Source organism: Schistocerca piceifrons, chromosome 1 (genome assembly GCF_021461385.2).
Source record: "Schistocerca piceifrons isolate TAMUIC-IGC-003096 chromosome 1, iqSchPice1.1, whole genome shotgun sequence".
NCBI classification, from domain to species: domain Eukaryota; kingdom Metazoa; phylum Arthropoda; class Insecta; order Orthoptera; family Acrididae; genus Schistocerca; species Schistocerca piceifrons.
Window position 1 is genome coordinate 462843796 of NC_060138.1, and position 19858 is coordinate 462863653.

At 42.7% G+C, this 19858-nt stretch overlaps 1 protein-coding gene across 1 annotated transcript in view; it reads left to right on the forward strand.

Annotated features, from left to right (window-relative positions):
* Positions 1-19858, forward strand: part of LOC124738352 (probable cytochrome P450 304a1) — a 157110-nt gene that overhangs the window by 76693 nt on the left and 60559 nt on the right. The window contains exon 2 of the mRNA XM_047248602.1: positions 18594-18842. Within this exon, the coding sequence (XP_047104558.1) occupies positions 18594-18842 (249 nt within the window). The remainder of the gene's footprint in view (positions 1-18593; positions 18843-19858) is intronic.

Consider the following 19858-nt stretch of genomic DNA (forward strand, 5'->3'; position numbering starts at 1 on the left):
CCTGAAAGTTTGGCCGTACCTTTTTGTAACACCCTGTATATACGGGTTTTATCTCAAACCTCATTCGATCTGTATTGGTTAACTGCAGTACGAGATACAAGCTTAGCGTACGTCGATTTCTTCGTTGTCGTTAGCATTAATATCCTGTTGTTCAGCTGAACTACAAAGGTCAACTGAAACACGGGATACAAATTTAACATGTGTTGTTTCTTTCGCCTCCACTACCACTAATAGTCTGTTGTTACATAGATAGTAGTACTACTAAGGACAGAAGGAGCTACTTACATAATATTTGTTGGTTGGTTGGTTTGGGGAAGGAGACCAGACAGCGTGGTCATCGGTCTCATCGGATTAGGGAAGGATGGGGAAGGAAGTCGGCCGTGCCCTTTCAGAGGAACCATCCCGGCATTTGCCTGGAGTGATTTAGGGAAATCACGGAAAACCTAAATCAGGATGGCCGGACGCGGCATTGAACCGTCGTCCTTCCGAATGCGAGTCCAGTGTGTAACCACTGCGCCACCTCGCTCGGTCATAATATTTGTATCCCTTACTTCCGTGGACCTGTATATATGTACCTGCTAACGAAAACGTGGAAATGGATGTACGTTACATTTGCAACCTTTACCTCAGTTGAACTACGCGAACAGGCAGTAAGACAACACACATACAATTTGTATACGTTCTTCACTATGGACTAAAGTTTATTTTTTCACCTTCGATGCGAATAGTATCGACTGAAAGTTATAGTTTTCATCACAGCAGTGCCAATAGTATCCCATTATTTAGTTGAGCTATGTAGCTATACACATCATTTGTATCCTGCTCTCCAGTTGACATATATAAGTAAATCTCATCAGTGTTACATATGTCTTCTTTTTGAATAGGTAGTGTCAGCATAAAGGTCAACTGAATGACGGAATACAAATTTTAGTGGTGTCGGGCGTTTCACCTTTAATATTGCTAGCACAGATTCGAAAAAATCGTACAGATACTAGTACAGGGAAACGAAAGAAGAACGACAGCTGCGAAATTTCTATTACGTACTGGAGTACACGAAAACATATGTATTGGTGTAATACAACAATGAAATACGTCAAAATAGTCAAAAGCAGTAAAAGAAAAAAATTCAAACTGAACTTACCACACGGGAACTTCTTAAAAGAACCGAAGCTCGCGTAGAAAGACATCAACAAAAATCACATACCCATATACACATACACAACACACGCACACACACACACCCATACGCGCACAGACACACACATTCACCCTCCCTTACCCCCCCCCCCTCCCCCGCCATCGTAATGTGTGTGAAATTAGCTGACATATTTCGGACGATACATTTGCCCAACACGATTAACAAAACATTTAAATAAATTTGGGGAATATTACGCATCCATGAATATTCGTCTAAATGACTTTGAAGTGTCGAAATCCGGCGTTTCCCCTTCCCTACAAGACATTTCACAGCTGACCAATAACCCTATATGCTATTTGTGCAAGCCCCTGTGGATAATGACCTGAACTCAGTATTGTGATTAACTACGAGATGCTGATAAGCCCTTTCCCCTAAACCCCTATAATACGAAAAACCATCTGAAATTGCAATGGGACCCTCTGCAACGTGACATTCAATTAAGCTGACCAAAACTTACTTCCTTCGACTGGGTACTACTTTAAACACTACATCGCCACACCCTTGACCTGAAACTACAGCCCCCCAAACCCATAATCCCACTGGAGGTTCGCCCCTGTTGTACTTCCTTTAGCCAAAATGCGACTCGTCAATTTCGACCATAACAACCCCCCCCCCCCCCCGCCCCCCCAACGGCCCCCTATATTTCATGTATTCCCCACAAACGTCCCTACAAAAAGAGTACCGATCCACAACTGTACGCTTACTCACACGACATTAATGGACACACAGCCACACAAGATATCTCAAACACCAACAGTACGTGATTTTCATAATGTCTCTCAAGGCGAGCTTAGATTTTTCGAACCACGTCCCTCGTCTAATGGACCGCCACAACCGATCTTTGCTGCAGCGCCATACGAATAAGTCGTGAGTACGGCGACGAGATACACTTGTGAGGCGCATATGTTCGCCGCACTCACGACATTGAACAAACTCGGCACGAGATCACACATTTGTAAACAAACAAATCGTGGCCAACATGTCTATTCCCAATAGCCTCTCTCAAACCATCCAGGTTCATCGGAACAGATAAATCCATACCTACAAACGAAAATGAGATACTATTAATTGTCCTAAAATAAGAAACTAATATTCCAAATTACCTCAATATCATTAAGAATCAAATTAAGTACCGAATGAATTGCAAACAACCGGTTATTTAAATAAATGCACACGAAGAATATTTTGAGCAATGTGTAGCGATCTCTTTTAAAATCACACTCAATTGTTTTAATGTACAATGATAGCGCTTATCCGGAACACAGAACAGTTTTATTATCTATGACTGAAATGGTTCAAATGGCTCTGAGCACTATGGGACTTAACATCTGTGGTCATCAGTCCCCTAGAACTTAGAACTACTTAAACCTAACTAACCTAAGGACATCACACACATCCATGCCCGAGGCAGGATTCGAACCTGCGACCGTAGCAGTCGTATGACTGAAAGTGAGGACATTATTATCTGTGAGTAATGTATGACGTCATTGGTCAAAGCCGGCGGGTTGTATCCCCTGCTTCACTAGACCCCAGTTCTGCAGTAACTTTTACAGCTGTCGTTCCTATATATTTCGTAACGATCTTCTTCAATGACCGTCTGTCACTCTCACCCAGTAAGCGCTTTCGTCTATCTTGTGACTTAGCGGATGATGTTTTTCCGCTTTGCATGTATGCGGTATAAATCTTTGATACGGTGCCTCTTGAAACACCAAACACTTCGGTTACCTTGGTTATGGCAGCGCTCACTATACGGGGACCAACAATTTGCCTATGTTCGAATACACTTGGCTCCGATGTAATACACTCACAAGTACACAAAATACTGTTCTGAGCATGACTGATTCTTGCAGCATATTGAGTGCATTGCACAGGTGTCAAATACAACAACGCTACATCTGCATTTACATCTGCAACGCTACATCTGCATTTATTTTCAAGCGTGCACGTCTCACGGCGTTCCCACGTTTCTGTCCAATCCCTGTATGTGTCCCATCAACCACGAATGGGTTAACAATAGAGACGGCTGCTTCTAAAGAACGAAGTGCACGGTGCAACAGGCGTATGAGTGGATCGTTGCGCAGGGGCAACGTTACTTTGAGCTGAAGCTTGAAGTGAATCGGCAAATAATGTGAGGTCAGTGGCAGTGCCCTTACTTACGCATTTAGCGAAGCAGTGCTGGGCGCATTCGTGCCGTGGTGTGTGTCAACAAATGGTCGAAGAGACCAATGAGAGGGCTGCACGCACAGACCACGTGTTCAGGTTGGACTTCACCGTGACAGCCACTTGAACCTGCTTATTGTAGTTAAGTGATCTCTTCCCTTTACAATTTTACACCCCTTCCCTCACACAGACTTTCCGAACTGACTATTCCTTCGTGCCTAAGGATGTGTCCTGTGAACTGATACCCTCTTTTAATCAAGTTTATGTTGTGACATGGATTTATTTTTTCCTCGATTGCATTCAGTACTTCGTCACTAGGTATCTACAGTGCCTTTCATAAGTTTTGGGACAAACAGAATAGTTTTGTATTTACTTTGAGAAATAACAGATAATCAATTAAACGCATTATGTTTGTTATTCCAACAGTCGGAATGATATTCACAGAGCAATAAATTGAACATTTTATTTCATTTAATGACTCACAAAATACAAATAATTTAATATTTACTTGAAATAACACAGATTTGCCTTCGCAAAAGTTTTGGGACAAAGTACAGAAATTAGCCAAAGCTAAGAAATAATGAGCAATTAGTACTTTGTACTTCTACTGCGACGTTGTAACACTTGTATCAGCGGTTTTGGCATACTTTGTACAAGCTTCTGTAAGTACGAAATACTTAGATTTTTCCTTTTTCTTGCAGTCTTCTCCTGACGCCATGTTTGGACTGTATGGGAACTTTTCGAATATTTCTGTCTCACGCATATCATAAATTCTCTATAGGGTTCATGTCCGGACGTTGTGGAGGGGGATTGACAACTTCTGGACAGTTGTACAGGAGCCACAACCGTACAATATAGGCGGTATGTTTGGGGTTATTGTCCTGATAAAATCTGAAACAGTCTCCAATCCCCAAATTTTCTGCTCTCTTCTTCAAAATCTTCCTTAGAATCTGAAGGTATACATTTTTATCCATTGTTTCGTCAATGAAGACCATCTCACCCACTCCCTGGGCCGACATACAACCCAAGCCACAACATGGCCCCTGCCATGTTTCACTGTAGCTTGCATATATTTTTCTTCCAGCACTTTGTTGGGCTGCCGCTAGACCGTTATTCGTCCATCTGGTCCTGATATGTTAAATTTTAATTCATCTGAAAAAATTACTTGATTCCACCACTCCATGTTCTTGTTTATATGCTCCTTTGCGAATAGCAGCCTCTCCTTCCTATTGCCAGGGCTGATATAAGGATTCCTTCTTGCAGTTCGCCCACGGTAATTTTCTCTGTACAGTACTCATCTGGTTGTGCTACGAGCAGCCTCCTTCCCAAACTCTTTCTCAGCCTCAATGGCAATTCGTGTAGCTGTGATTCGTGGATCTTTCTTGACCTTTTGTACTATTGCCCTCTCTTTCCTTCTCACAAATATCCTTGGACACCCTGTCTGTGTCAAATTTTCTACCTTGTCTTCATGTTTATATCAACGGACGATGTTCCCTACAGCAGTCCGCAGCAGTTAGGAGGCCTAGGTCAGTTACAAAGTCTAACAGAAAGAGGAATGTTCTGCTGCTAGGTAGTTCGCACGGTAGAGGTGTGAGCCAGCAGTTGCAGGAAGTGTTGGGGATTGAGTACCAGGTCACCAGCATTGTGAAGCCTAGTGCAGGGTTGACTCAGGTGACTGACAGCATAGGTGAGTTATGTAGGAATTTTACGAAGGAGGATCAGGTAGTGATAGTGAGTGGAGCAGGGAATAGTCTTGACAGGGACGGGGAATATGATGTAGGTAGTGACCTGGTAAAGAAACTGGTGGCACTGATGTCTATTTCGTGCAACTGTTTCTGCATCATGATCGGCCTCATCTTAACGCGGCTGTTAGGCGCTTAACATGGGGCTGAAGGGGGCGCGGATGCCAGAGTGCATGGGTCACATTTCAGTGGTGCCAGTTGGGTCTATCAGTAGATCGGGTTTCACTAGGCATGGCCTGCACTTCAATAGGTATGGGAAGGGGAGGCTTTCAAAGCCTATGGGTGCCAGTATAGTGGGTGGTGGATCACTCATGGAAAAATTCCTGCAGTAGTTGGTGTTAGAGCTGCATCTTTTTTAGATTGAAATCAGCTGATAGGTATACCTGCTTAAAGGAAGTCCCTCTAACTAAAGGCTTACATTCAGAGGAAGTCATGTTTCCAAGTAGAGAAGGAATTAGTATATTTCATCAAAATATAAGAGGTATTAGAGATAAAGTCAGTGAGCTGCTTATAGATGTTGACTCTGAAATTATTGGTGTATCGGAGCACCACTTAAATAATTTGACAATTCAGAGGCTATCTGGCTGTTTTTCAAGGAGTTCCTTGCAGGGTCGGTGAGTGGCTATGTACGTAAAAAAGAGTATTCCATTTGAGTCCATAGACGTATCACGACACTGCACTGAACAGATATTTGAATGTTGTGCAGGGGCAGTTGAGTTTAGTGAAACTTAACTTCTTCTTGTTGTTCTTTATAGGTCCCCTAACTCTGACTTCAGAGCATTTTTCCTCAAGCTTGAGGGGTTCTTGATTCACTTTGTAGGAAGTACCAGTATGTGTGCTGACTTCAATATAAATTTAGTATATGATGGTGCAAAAGAAAGGATGTTGGTAGATCTCCTAAATTCATATGATTTGATGCAGACTGTGTTTTTTCCAGCTAGAGTGCAGGGGAAAAGTAGCACAGCCATAGACAATATTTTTACTCATTCTTCATTGCTAGATGGGCATTCTTTTAGTAAAAGGGTGAATGGTCTTTCAGACCATGATGCACAAATTTTAACACTAAAAGACGTTTTTACTCAAACAAATGTCACATATAATTACAAACTATGTAGGAAAGTAAATCCAACAACAATAGAGAGTTTTTTAAATCTTGTCAAGGAACAAGGGTGACAGGACGTTTATAGTGCCAGTAACATAGATGGTAAATATAATGCTTTCCTTAATACATTTCTCATGGTCTTTGAGAGTTGCTTTCATTAGAACGCACTAGCAGTAATAGGCAGCCTGGGTGGCTGACTAGTGGGATAAGGATATCATGTAGAACAATGCGGGAATTATATCAAAATGTTAGAAGCAGTCACAATCAAGCGACAGTAGCCCATTACAAACAGTATTGTAAGGTGCTTAAAAATATTATGAAGGCAAAGAGTATGTGATATGCAAATAGAATAGCTAATTCACAGGATGAAATTAAAACCATATGGTCAGTTGTGAAGGAAGTGCCTAGTCAGCAGCACAAGGTCGACGATACAAAGTCAGTTCGTAGTAAAAATATTTCTGTTACTGATAAATCAGATATGTGTACAGTATTTAACAATCATTTTCTGAGCATTGCTGGTGAATTAAATAAAAATTTAGTTTCTACAGGGAATAATATAATTTTCTTGGCAAATGCCTTTCCGAGATTGATGTCTGAAATACTCCTTTGTGATACAGACAAGGGGGAGATTAAGTCAATAATTAAATCACTGAAGACTGAGGACTCTCATGGTTATGATGGAGTGGCTAGCAGAATATTAAAGTACTGTGCTGCAGATATTAGTCCTGTATTTAGCCATATTTGTAATTTTTCCTTTAAGAATGGTCGGTTTCCTGAACGATTAAAGTACTCAGTAGTAAAGCCGCTTTATAAAAAGGGAGAAAGGGATAATGCAGACAATTTTAGACCAATTTCTATGCCATCAGTGTTAGCTGAAGTTACTGAAAAGGGTGTGTATGTAAGGATAATTGGTCATATTATATCACACGCTTTGCTATCAAATGTCACAGTTCGGCTTTAGAAGTCGTTTAACAACTGAAAATGCTATATTCTCTTTTCTCTGTGAGGTACTGGATGGGTTAAACAAAAGGTTTCGAACGTTAGGCATATTTTTTGATTTAACTAAGGCCTTTGATTGTTGCAATTTTGTCATATGATGACATGATGGAGACCGTGGCTGCTGCCTGAAGACAAATGTTGATGGTGTTAGGACAGCAACCAGCCACAAATTTACTTTCAATTCCTTTATTCAAAGGAAACCGTTACCGGTTTCGAATCGTTGTGATGCATCCTCAGACGGTTTACACGCTTTCTTTATAACATTTGGTGCGTTTTATAGATTAATTGTCCTAAAATATAAATAAAACATAATTATAAACACGCCACACACAGATGGTTGCGTTACCGATTTTCGTTGCATGTGACTTACGTGAAACGTCGATTTCGAGTGTTTGTTTCCATAACATTCGTCCAACAGATGTAAATGCATTCCCACTGCATCCTCGTTGTTGCACACGTAAATAGTTCTCACTGTACACTTTAGATTTGTCGCTGAGATCATTTCAATCACGCACCACATGTTTTGATTCATGTTGTTGTTGTTGTGGTCTTCAGGCCTGAGACTGGTTTGATGCAGCTCTCCATTCTACTCTATCATGTGCAAGCTTCTTCATCTCCCAGTACTTACTGCAACCTACGTCCTTCTGAATCTGCTTACTGTATTCATCTCTTGGTCTCCCTCTATGATATTTACCCTCCACGCTGCCCTCCAATGCTAAATATGTGATCCCTTGATGCCTCAGAACATGTCCTACCAACCGGCCCCTTCTTCTTGTCAAATTGTGCCACAAACTCCTCATCTCCCCAATTCTATTCAGTACCTCCTCATTAGTTATGTGATCTACCCATCTAATATTCAGAATTCTTCTGTAGCACCACATTTCGAAAGCTCCTATTCTCTTCTTGTCCAAAATATTTATCGTTCATGTTTCACTTCCATACATGGCTACACTCAATACTTTCAAAAACGACTTCCTGACACTTAAATCTATACTCGATGTTAACAAATTTCTCTTCTTCAGAAACGCTTTCCTTGCCATTGCCAGTCTACATTTTATATCCTCTCTACTTCGACCATCATCAGTTATTTTGCTCCACAAATAGCAAAACTCCTTTACTACTTTAAGTGTCTCATTTCCTAATCTAATTCCCTCAGCATCACCCGACTTAATTCGACTACATTCCATTATCCTCGTTTTGCTTTTGTTGATGTTCATCTCATATCCTCCTTTCAATACACTGTCCATCTTCCAAGTCCTTTGCTGTCTCTGAAAGAATTACAATGTCATCGGCGAACCTCAAAGTTTTTATTTCTTCTCCATGGATTTTAATACCTACTCCGAATTTTTCTTTTGTTTCCTTTACTGCTTGCTTAATATACAGATTGAATAACATCGGGGAGAGGCTACAACCCTGTCTCACTCCCTTCCCAAACGCTGTTTCTCTTTCATGTCCCTCGACTCTTGTAACTGCCATCTGGTTTCTGTACAAATTGTAAATAGCCTTTCGCTCCCTGTATTTTACCCCTGCCACCTTTAGAATTTGAAAGACAGTATTCCAGTCAACATTGTCAAAAGCTTTCTCTAAGTCTACAAATGCTAGAAACGTAGGTTTGCCTTTCCTTAATCTTTCTTCTAAGATAAGTCGTAGGGTCAGTATTGCCTCACGTGTTCCAACATTTCTACGAAATCCAAACTGATGCTCTCCAAGGTTGGCATCTACTTGTTTTTCCATTCGTCTGTAAAGAATTCGCGTTAGTATTTTGCAGCTGTGGCTTATTAAACTGATAGTTCGGTAATTTTCACATCTGTCAACACCTGCTTTCTTTATGATTGGAATTATTATATTCTTCTTGAAGTCTGAGGGTATTTCGCCTGTCTCATACATCTTGCTCACCAGATAGTAGAGTTTTGTCAGGACTGGCTCTCCCGAGGCCGTCAGTAGTTCTAATGGACTGTTGTCTACTCCGGGGGCCTTGTTTCGACTCAGGTCTTTCATTGCTCTGTCAAACTCTTCACGCAGTATTGTATCTCCCATTTCGTCTTCATCTACATTCTCTGCCATTTCCAGAATATTGTCCTCAAGTACGTCGCCCTTGTATAGACCCTCTATATACTCCTTCCACCTTTCTGCTTTCCCTTCTTTGCTTAGAACTGGGTTTCCATCTGAGCTCTTGATATTCATACAAGTGGTTCTCTTTTCTCCAAAGGTGTCTTTAATTTTCCTGTAGGCAGTATCTGTCTTACCCCTAGTGAGATAAGCCTCTACATCCTTACATTTGTCCTCTAGCTATCCCTGCTTAGCCATTTTGCACTTCTACATCTACATCTACATTGATACTCCGCAAGCCACCCAACGGTGTGTGGCGGAGGGCACTTTACGTGCCACTGTCATTACCTCCCTTTCCTGTTCCAGTCGCGTATGGTTCGCGGGAAGAACGACTGTCTGAAAGCCTCCGTGCGCGCTCTAATCTCTCTAATTTTACATTCGTGATCTCCTCGGGAAGTATAAGTAGGGGGAAGCAATATATTCGATACCTCATCCAGAAACGCACCCTCTCGAAACCTGGCGAGCAAGCTACACCGCGATGCAGAGCGCCTCTCTTGCAGAGTCTGCCACTTGAGTTTATTAAACATCTCCGTAACGCTATCACTGTTACCAAATAACCCAGTGACGAAACGCGCCGCTCTTCTTTGGATCTTCTCTATCTCCTCCGTCAACCCGACCTGGTACGGATCCCACACTGATGAGCAATACTCAAGTATAGGTCGAACGAGTGTCTTGTAAGCCACCTCCCTTGTTGATGGACTACACTTTCTAAGCACTCTCCCAATGAATCTCAACCTGGTACCCGCCTTACCAACAATTAGTTTTATATGATCATTCCACTTCAAATCGTTCCGTACGCATACTCCCAGATATTTTACAGAAGTAACTGCTACCAGTGTTTGTTCCGCTATCATATAATCATACAATAAAGGATCCTTCTTTCTATGTATTCGCAATACATTACATTTGTCTATGTTAAGGGTCAGTTGCCACTCCCTGCACCAAGTGCCTATCCGCTGCAGATCTTCCTGTATTTCGCTACAATTTTCTAATGCAGCAACTTCTCTGTATACTACAGCATCATCCGCGAAAAGCCGCATGGAACTTCCGACACTATCTACTAAGTCATTTATATATATTGTGAAAAGCAATGGTCCCATAACACTCCCCTGTGGGACGCCAGAGGTTACTTTAACGTCTGTAGACGTCTCTCCATTGATAACAACATGCTGTGTTCTGTTTGCTAAAAACTCTTCAATCCAGCCACACAGCTGGTCTGATATTCCGTAGGCTCTTACTTTGTTTATCAGGCGACAGTGCGGAACTGTATCGAACGCCTTCCGGAAGTCAAGAAAAATAGCATCTACCTGGGAGCCTGTATCTAATATTTTCTGGGTCTCATGAACAAATAAGGCGAGTTGGGTCTCACACGATCGCTGTTTCCGGAATCCATGTTGATTCCTACATAGTAGATTCTGGGTTTCCAGAAATGACATGATACGCGAGCAAAAAACATGTTCTAAAATTCTACAAGAGATCGACGTAAGAGATATAGGTCTATAGTTTTGCGCATCTGCTCGACGACCCTTCTTGAAGACTGGGACTATCTGTGCTCTTTTCCAATCATTTGGAACCCTCCGTTCCTCTAGAGACTTGCGGTACACGGCTGTTAGAAGGGGGGCAAGTTCTTTCGCGTACTCTGTGTAGAATCGAATTGGTATCCCGTCAGGTCCAGTGGACTTTCCTCTATTGAGTGATTCCAGTTGCTTTTCTATTCCTTGGACACTTATTTCGATGTCAGCCATTTTTTCGTTTGTGCGAGGATTTAGAGAAGGAACTGCAGTGCGGTCTTCCTCTGTGAAACAGCTTTGGAAAAAGGTGTTTAGTATTTCAGCTTTACGCGTGTCATCCTCTGTTTCAATGCCATCATCATCCCGTAGTGTCTGGATATGCTGTTTCGAGCCACTTACTGATTTAACGTAAGACCAGAACTTCCTAGGATTTTCTGTCAAGTCGGTACATAGAATTTTACTTTCGAATTCAATGAACGCTTCACGCATAGCCCTCCTTACGCTAACTTTGACATCGTTTAGCTTCAGTTTGTCTGAGAGGTTTTGGCTGCGTTTAAACTTGGAGTGGAGCTCTCTTTGCTTTCGCAGTAGTTTCCTAACTTTGTTGTTGTACCACGGTGGGTTTTTCCCGTCCCTCACAGTTTTACTCGGCACGTACCTGTCTAAAACGCATTTTACGATTGCCTTGAACTTTTTCCATAAACACTCAACATTGTCAGTGTCGGAACAGAAATTTTCGTTTTGATCTGTTAGGTAGTCTGAAATCTGCCTTCTATTACTCTTGCTAAACAGATAAACCTTCCTCCCTTTTTTTATATTCCTATTAACTTCCATATTCAGGGATGCTGCAACGGCCTTATGATCACTGATTCCCTGTTCTGTACATACAGATTCGAAAAGTTCGGGTCTGTTTGTTATCAGTAGGTCCAAGATGTTATCTCCACGAGTCGGTTCTCTGTGTAATTGCTCGAGGTAATTTTCGGATAGTGCACTCAGTATAATGTCACTCGATGCTCTGTCCCTACCACCCGTCCTAAACATCTGAGTGTCCCAGTCTATATCTGGTAAATTGAAATCTCCACCTAAGACTATAACATGCTGAGAAAATTTATGTGAAATGTATTCCAAATTTTCTCTCAGTTGTTCTGCCACTAATGCTGCTGAGTCGGGAGGTCGGTAAAAGGAGCCAATTATTAACCTAGTTCGGTTGTTTAGTGTAACCTCCACCCATAATAATTCACAGGAACTATCCACTTCTACTTCACTACAGGATAAACTACTACTAACAGCGATGAACACTCCACCACCGGTTGCATGCAATCTATCCTTTCTAAACACCGTGTGTACCTTTGTAAAAATTTCGGCAGAATTTATCTCTGGCTTAAGCCAGCTTTCTGTACCTATAACGATTTCAGCTTCGGTGCTTTCTATCAGCGCTTGAAGTTCCGGTACTTTACCAACGCAGCTTCGACAGTTGACAATTACAATACCGATTGCTGCTTGGTCCCCGTATGTCCTGACTTTGCCCCGCACCCGTTGAGGCTGTTGCCCTTTCTGTACTTGCCCAAGGCCATCTAACCTAAAAAACCGCCCAGCCCACGCCACACAACCCCTGCTACCCGTGTAGCCGCTTGTTGCGTGTAGTGGACTCCTGACCTATCCAGCGGAACCCGAAACCCCACCACCCTATGGCGCAAGTCAAGGAATCTGCAGCCCACACGGTCGCAGAACCGTCTCAGCCTCTGATTCAGACCCTCCACTCGGCTCTGTACCAAAGGTCCGCAGTCAGTCCTGTCGACGATGCTGCAGATGGTGAGCTCTGCTTTCATCCCGCTAGCGAGACTGGCAGTCTTCACCAAATCAGATAGCCGCCGAAAGCCAGAGAGGATTTCCTCCGATCCATAGCGACACACATCATTGGTGCCGACATGAGCGACCACCTGCAGATGGGAGCACCCTGTACCCTTCATGGCATCCGGAAGGACCCTTTCCACATCTGGAATGACTCCCCCCGGTATGCACACGGAGTGCACATTGGTTTTCTTCCCCTCTCTTGCTGCCATTTCCCTAAGGGGCCCCATTACGCGCCTGACGTTGGAGCTCCCAACTACCAGTAAGCCCACCCTCTGCGACTGCCCGGATCTTCCTGTCGATCTCATTTTTGAGACGTTTGTATTCCTTTTTGCCTGCTTCATTTACTGCATTTTTATATTTTCTCCTTTCATAAATTAAATTCAATATTTCTTCTGTTACCCAAGGATTTCTAGTAGCCCTCGTCTTTTTATCTACTTGATCCTCTGCTGCCTTCACTACTTCATCCCTTAGAGCTACCCATTCTTCTTCTACTGTATTTCTTTCCCCCATTTGTGACAATTGTTCCCTTATGCTCGCCCTGAAACTCTGTACAACCTCTGGTTTAATCAGTTTGTCCAGATCCCATCTCCTTAAATTCCCACCTTTTTGCAGTTTCTTCAGTTTTAATCTACAGCTCATAACCAATAGATTGTGGTCAGAATCCACAACTGCCCCTGGAAATGTCTTACAATTTAATACCTGCTTCCTAAATCTCTGTCTTACCATTATATAATCTATCTGATACCTTCTAGGATTTTCCAGGATTCTTTCATGTGTACAACCTTCTTTTATGATTCTTTAACCAAGTGTTAGCTATGATTAAGTTATGTTCTGTGCAAAATTCTACAAGACGGTTTCCTCTTTCATTTCTTTCCCCCCAATCCATATTCACCTACTATGTTTCCTTCTCTCCCTTTTCTTACTCTCGAATTCCAGTCACCCATGACTATTAAATTTTCGTCTCCCTTCACTACCTGAATAATTTCTTTTATCTCATCATACATTTCATCAATTTCTTCATCATCTGCAGAGCTAGTTGGCATATAAACTTGTACTATTGTAGTGGGAGTGGGCTTCGTGTCTATCTTGGCCACAATAATGCGTTCTCTATGCTGTTTGTAGTAGCTTACCTGCACTCCTATTTTTTATTCATTATTAAACCTACTCCTGCTTTACCCCTATTTGATTTTGTATTTATAACCATGTATTCACCTGACCAAAAGTGTTGTTCCTCTTGCCACCGAACTTCACTAATTCCCACTATATCTAACTTTAACCTATCCATTTCCCTTTTTAAGTTTTCTAACCTACCTGCCCGATTAAGGAACCTGACATTCCACGCCCCGATCCTCAGAACGCCAGTTTTCTTTCCCCTGATAACGACGTCCTCTTGAGTAGTCCCCGCCCGGAGATCCGAATGGGGGACTATTTTACCTCCGGAATATTTTACCCAAGAGGACGCCATCATCATTTAACCATACAGTTAAGCTGCATGCCCTCGGGAAAAATTACTTTCAGCCGTTCGCAGTACCAGCACAGCAAGGCCGTTTTGGTTAGTGTTACAAGGCCAGATCAGTCAATCATGCAGACTGTTGCCCCTGCAACTACTGAACAGGCTGCTGCCCCTCTTCAGGAACCACACGTTTGTCTGGCCTCTCAACAGATACCCCTCCATTGTGGTTGCACCTACGGTATGGCCATCTGTATCGCTGAGGCACGCAAGCCTCCCCACCAACGGTAAGGTCCATGGTTCATGGGGGTTTTTGATTCATACAAAGAGCTTATAAACATATGAGTATCACAGATGCTATGATATATCGTAACATTTGACGATGATGTCCTATGTTTGGAAAGGATCATACATTCATTTACACAACTGTAATGCCTTTTACATTAGCACAGAGACATTGAATTATTGAGTTGATATTGCTAAATTAATTATAAAGTTTTTTATATATATATTTAGAACTGTATAGGTAAAATAGTATATTATTTTATTACATTTGGCATCATGAGAATTATAGTAACATATAAATTTGCTACTTGATCTGCAGATAGCTGTATTAATATTATTTGCTTTGGAGGCTGGAAAGTAATTTTTGGAAATTTTTCAGGAAAGGGGAGTTAGCTAACTCTGTTTGTTCGTTAAGGATATAGTCTGGGGTGCTGTTTTTGTGTGTGTGTGTATTTATAATTCTTCTAATATATTCATTGTGGCTCCTTTTTCTGCTAGATGCAAAATTTTTAAGTTGTGCTCAATGTTTCCCGCTGAATGGTTTTCTTCAGCAATATGGGCTGCAAATGCTGATTTGTTCAAGTTACGAAGTCTTAGAGCATCAATATGTTCTTTGTATCTAATTTCAAAACTTCTGCCTGTCTGTCCAATGTAGAATTTTGGGCATGTATCACATTTGAGTTTGTATGTTCCTGATTTGTGGTAGGGGCTCTTGGAGGTATTCACATCATGTATTACTTTTTGTTGTAATTTATTATTTGTGGAAAAGCTGATTGTGATATTTTTCTTCTTTTTAAATAAGATTGCTATTTGGTATGAAAGTGGGCCTATGTATGGGAGAGTAGCATATTTAGGTTTGGTTTCAGTGGCACACTGATTTGGCTTGAAGTGACTGCTGTGAAGTGGATCTGTGGTTTTTGTCTGCATTTTGTCGTGGAGTTTTTCTATTATTGTGGGTTTATGTCTATTATTATGAGCAACTGTTTTAATTATATTGCTTTCATTTTGTTGGTCTGTGACACTCATTGGTACTTTTTTAATTCGGTGTAGCATCGTTCTGAAATATGCCATTTTTTGTTGGCGGGGTGGCAAGATGAGTTGCTAATACTGACATCTATGGTGGTAGGTTTTCTGTAAATACTAAATTGATGTTTATTGTTACTATTGCAAATTTTCAGGTCAAGAAAGTTAATGCTTTTATTAGTTTCATGTTCAACTGTGAATTTAATATTTTTGTGCAGTTTGCTAAGATCTGCTGCTAATGTATCTACACTCCTGGAAATGGAAAAAAGAACACATTGACACCGGTGTGTCAGACCCACCATACTTGCTCCGGACACTGCGAGAGGGCTGTACAAGCAATGATCACACGCACGGCACAGCGGACACACCAGGAACCGCTGTGTTGGCCGTCGAATGGCGCTAGCTGCGCAGCATTTGTGCACCGCCGCCGTCAGTGTCAGCCAGTTTGCCGTGGCATACGGAGCTCCATCGCAGTCTTTAACACTGGTAGCATGCCGCGACAGCGTGGACGTGAACCGTATGTGCAGTTGACGGACTTTGAGCGAGGGCGTATAGTGGGCATGCGGGAGGCCGGGTGGACGTACCGCCGAATTGCTCAACACGTGGGGCGTGAGGTCTCCACAGTACATCGATGTTGTCGCCAGTGGTCGGCGGAAGGTGCACGTGCCCGTCGACCTGGGACCGGACCGCAGCGACGCACGGATGCACGCCAAGACCGTAGGATCCTACGCAGTGCCGTAGGGGACCGCACCGCCACCTCCCAGCAAATTAGGGACACTGTTGCTCCTGGGGTATCGGCGAGGACCATTGGCAACCGTCTCCATGAAGCTGGGCTATGGTCCCGCACACCGTTAGGCCGTCTTCCGCTCACGCCCCAACATCGTGCAGCCCGCCTCCAGTGGTGTCGCGACAGGCGTGAATGGAGGGACGAATGGAGACGTGTCGTCTTCAGCGATGAGAGTCGCTTCTGCCTTGGTGCCAATGATGGTCGTATGCGTGTTTGGCGCCGTGCAGGTGAGCGCCACAATCAGGACTGCATACGACCGAGTAACACAGGGCCAACACCCGGCATCATGGTGTGGGGAGCGATCTCGTACACTGGCCGTACACCACTGGTGATCGTCGAGGGGACACTGAATAGTGCACGGTACATCCAAACCGTCATCGAACCCATCGTTCTACCATTCCTAGACCGGCAAGGGAACTTGCTGTTCCAACAGGACAATGCACGTCCGCATGTATCCCGTGCCACCCAACGTGCTCTAGAAGGTGTAAGTCAACTACCCTGGCCAGCAAGATCTCTGGATCTGTCCCCCATTGAGCATGTTTGGGACTGGATGAAGCGTCGTCTCACGCGGTCTGCACGTCCAGCACGAACGCTGGTCCAACTGAGGCGCCAGGTGGAAATGGCATGGCAAGCCGTTCCACAGGACTACATCCAGCATCTCTACGATCGTCTTCATGGGAGAATAGCAGCCTGCATTGCTGCGAAAGGTGGATATACACTGTACTAGCGCCGACATTGTGCATGCTCTGTTGCCTGTGTCTATGTGCCTGTGGTTCTGTCAGTGTGATGATGTGATGTATCTGACCCCAGGAATGTGTCAATAAAGTTTCCCCTTCCTGGGACAATGAATTCAAGGTGTTCTTATTTCAATTTCCAGGAGTGTATTTCATAGCTTGTACCATCAAAAAGCAGGATTGTATCATCAACATATCTTCCGTAGTATATTATTTTGTTTGAGATGTGCTGGTTGGCAGATAAGAATTTTTGTTCTATATGGTTGATGTAAATGTCAGCCAATATCCCAGCTAAGCTACTTCCCATTGCCAAACCATCATGTTGTTGGTAAAGTTTGTTGTTGGAGCTAAATTAATTATGCTCTAGGATAAGTAAAAGTATTTCTATGAGTTCACAGATCTCTGCAACACTAATTTTCTTATATTTAAGCAGATTGTTTCTCATAATGTTAATAGTCTCTTTGACAGGGATGTTCGTGTACAGGTTGACTATGTCTAGTGATGCTAATTTAGCTGTTGGTGGGATGTCGATGTCTTTAATTAAGCTTATGAGTTCATGTGTGTTATGTATGGTGTAGTTATTTTCAAATGTATAGTATTTGGTAATGAGGTCTTTTAATTTACGGCTTATGAAGTATGCAGGGCTGTTTCTTGAGTTAACAATCGGGCGAATGGGACAATTTTCTTTATGAACCTTTGGCTGTGCGCTTAGTTTTGGTGCCGAGGGATTCATTGTTATGCAGTTACGTATTTCATATTTGTTCAGTAAAAAGTTACAATTTTGTAGTAGCTTTCGGAGTTTAGTTTGGAATTTTACTGTAGGATCAGTCTTTATTTCAGTAATATTGTTGCTGTAGAAAAATTGCAAGATTTTCTCTACATATTCTCTTTCATGCATTACGATTCAAGAACTTCCTTTGTCAGCTTTTACTATGAGTGCTTTACTTTCAGACAGTTTGATGTTAATATTTTTCAAGTCTTTAAGTTCAGTGTTTTTGCGGGTATTATTTGTTTGAAGTTGTTTCATTATCAGTTCATTTGTCTTGTGTGAAACTTCATTTTTCTCACGTGTCTAGTTTTGCTGTGTCACAAGCAAGTTTTGTGCAGGCTATGAGGTTTTTATCACTGTGATTATTCAGATTTGTTCCAATATTATGTTTCAGACCTTTATTTAATAAAGTGAGTTCACTGCTGCTAAATTGGATGTCAGTTGTATTAATGACTCTATCAAAAAATTTGTATAGGTTTAGCTGTTTGTTTTTATCAAACTCTGAATTGTTCATAGATTTTAAGGCTTCAATTCTCTTTTTGTGTTTGGATAAGATAATCTTTAGTTCTTTATCTACTTTATCGTCTATGTGCTGTAGGATGTGTGAGAAGTGTAAAGGTGAGAGGCTGTGTCCTAGCTGCAGGTGCAAGTTGTACATGACATTGTTTAAGTGTTCTTTTTTCTTGTATTGTATTTTAATCTCTGTTTTTAGCCATATATTGTAACATTTTTGCTTAGCAAATCTGGCAGCTTCAGTTTTGCTGTTAATTTTGACTTTGACATATTTCGGAACTATTTTAAGTGACACACTTTGTTGAATTTAACGTCTCTTAACATTAACAGTGCTTATTTTCGGTGCGTATGTTTCAGGGCCGCCTCCGATGCCGATATGGGGCAACTACTTGCAGATGCTGCTGTTCAACTACAAGTACCCATACAAGGTGCTGGACCTGCTGACGCGCCTCTACAAGAGCAAAGTGATCGGCTTCTACTTCGGGGACATGCCCGCCGTCGCTGCCTGCGACTACGAGTCGGTCAAGGAGGCGCTCAACAATCCGCACCTACAGGGACGCGTCGTCAACATCGGGCTCGAGCACAGGATGTTCGGCAAGAAACTAGGTAATCACAGATTCGAAACATACTCCCTCCCAGTCAAGGGAAAACTTCTCATTTATCATGTTCTGTAGGCTCCTCCGCCGGCCGCAATGGTCAAGCGGTTCTAGGCGCTTCAGCCCGGAACCACGCTGCCGCTACGGTCGCACGTTCCTTAATACCCTGCCAGAGAATGTACAAAGAGGTGTAGGGTTGCGAGGCGGCGGGAGCTCGCAGTCGTTTGATGTTGGTGTATGTGCCTGCAAATCTAATGGTTCAAATGGCTCTAAGCACTATGGGACTTAACATCTGAGGTCATCAGTCCCCTAGACTTAGAACTACTTAAACCTAACTAACCTAAGGACAGCACACACATCCATGCCCGAGGCAGGATTCGAACCTGCGACCGTAGCACCAGCGCGGTTCCAGACTGAAACGCCTAGAATCGCTCGGCCACATCAAATTAATGGTTGTGGAGCATATGCAGTGAGGAGGGCTCCGTCGTCCGTATGCAGGCTTCAGCCTGGACATGGTATTCCGCGTACAGTTTCTGTCGATGACGAACGAGTTTCCTCTTCTAAAAAGACCCTAAATGGCTCGGAATAGTGGAGTGAGTGCGGAGGCTGTACGGAACCGTCTCTGAGCCACACGAATTGACAGCTTTTCAAGTCCTTATGGATGAAAACTGCCCGTTCGGTATGACTGACAGGGTTGAGAGGCCTGAGATGTTGCTTGGTCGATTTGCTCGATCACATGTAACCAACTGCGACACTACCACTGTGAACGTGTCCGAGTCATTACTAATACCGTGTTGCCAGAAAATAACTTTCTCTTGTGTGAATTTAAGCTTCGGTTTGGTGGGCCAGAATATAGAAAATTTTACGTTGCTGATCGTGGGTCTCTATTAACACGTAACATGGTGAGTGATATTACATATAGATTTATTGTGCTAAAGCATACACATGTTCTATGTGAACATTCATCACTTCCTACGAGCACTCAAGCTTACAACAAAGACAAAGATAACATTCGCGCGGGTAAAG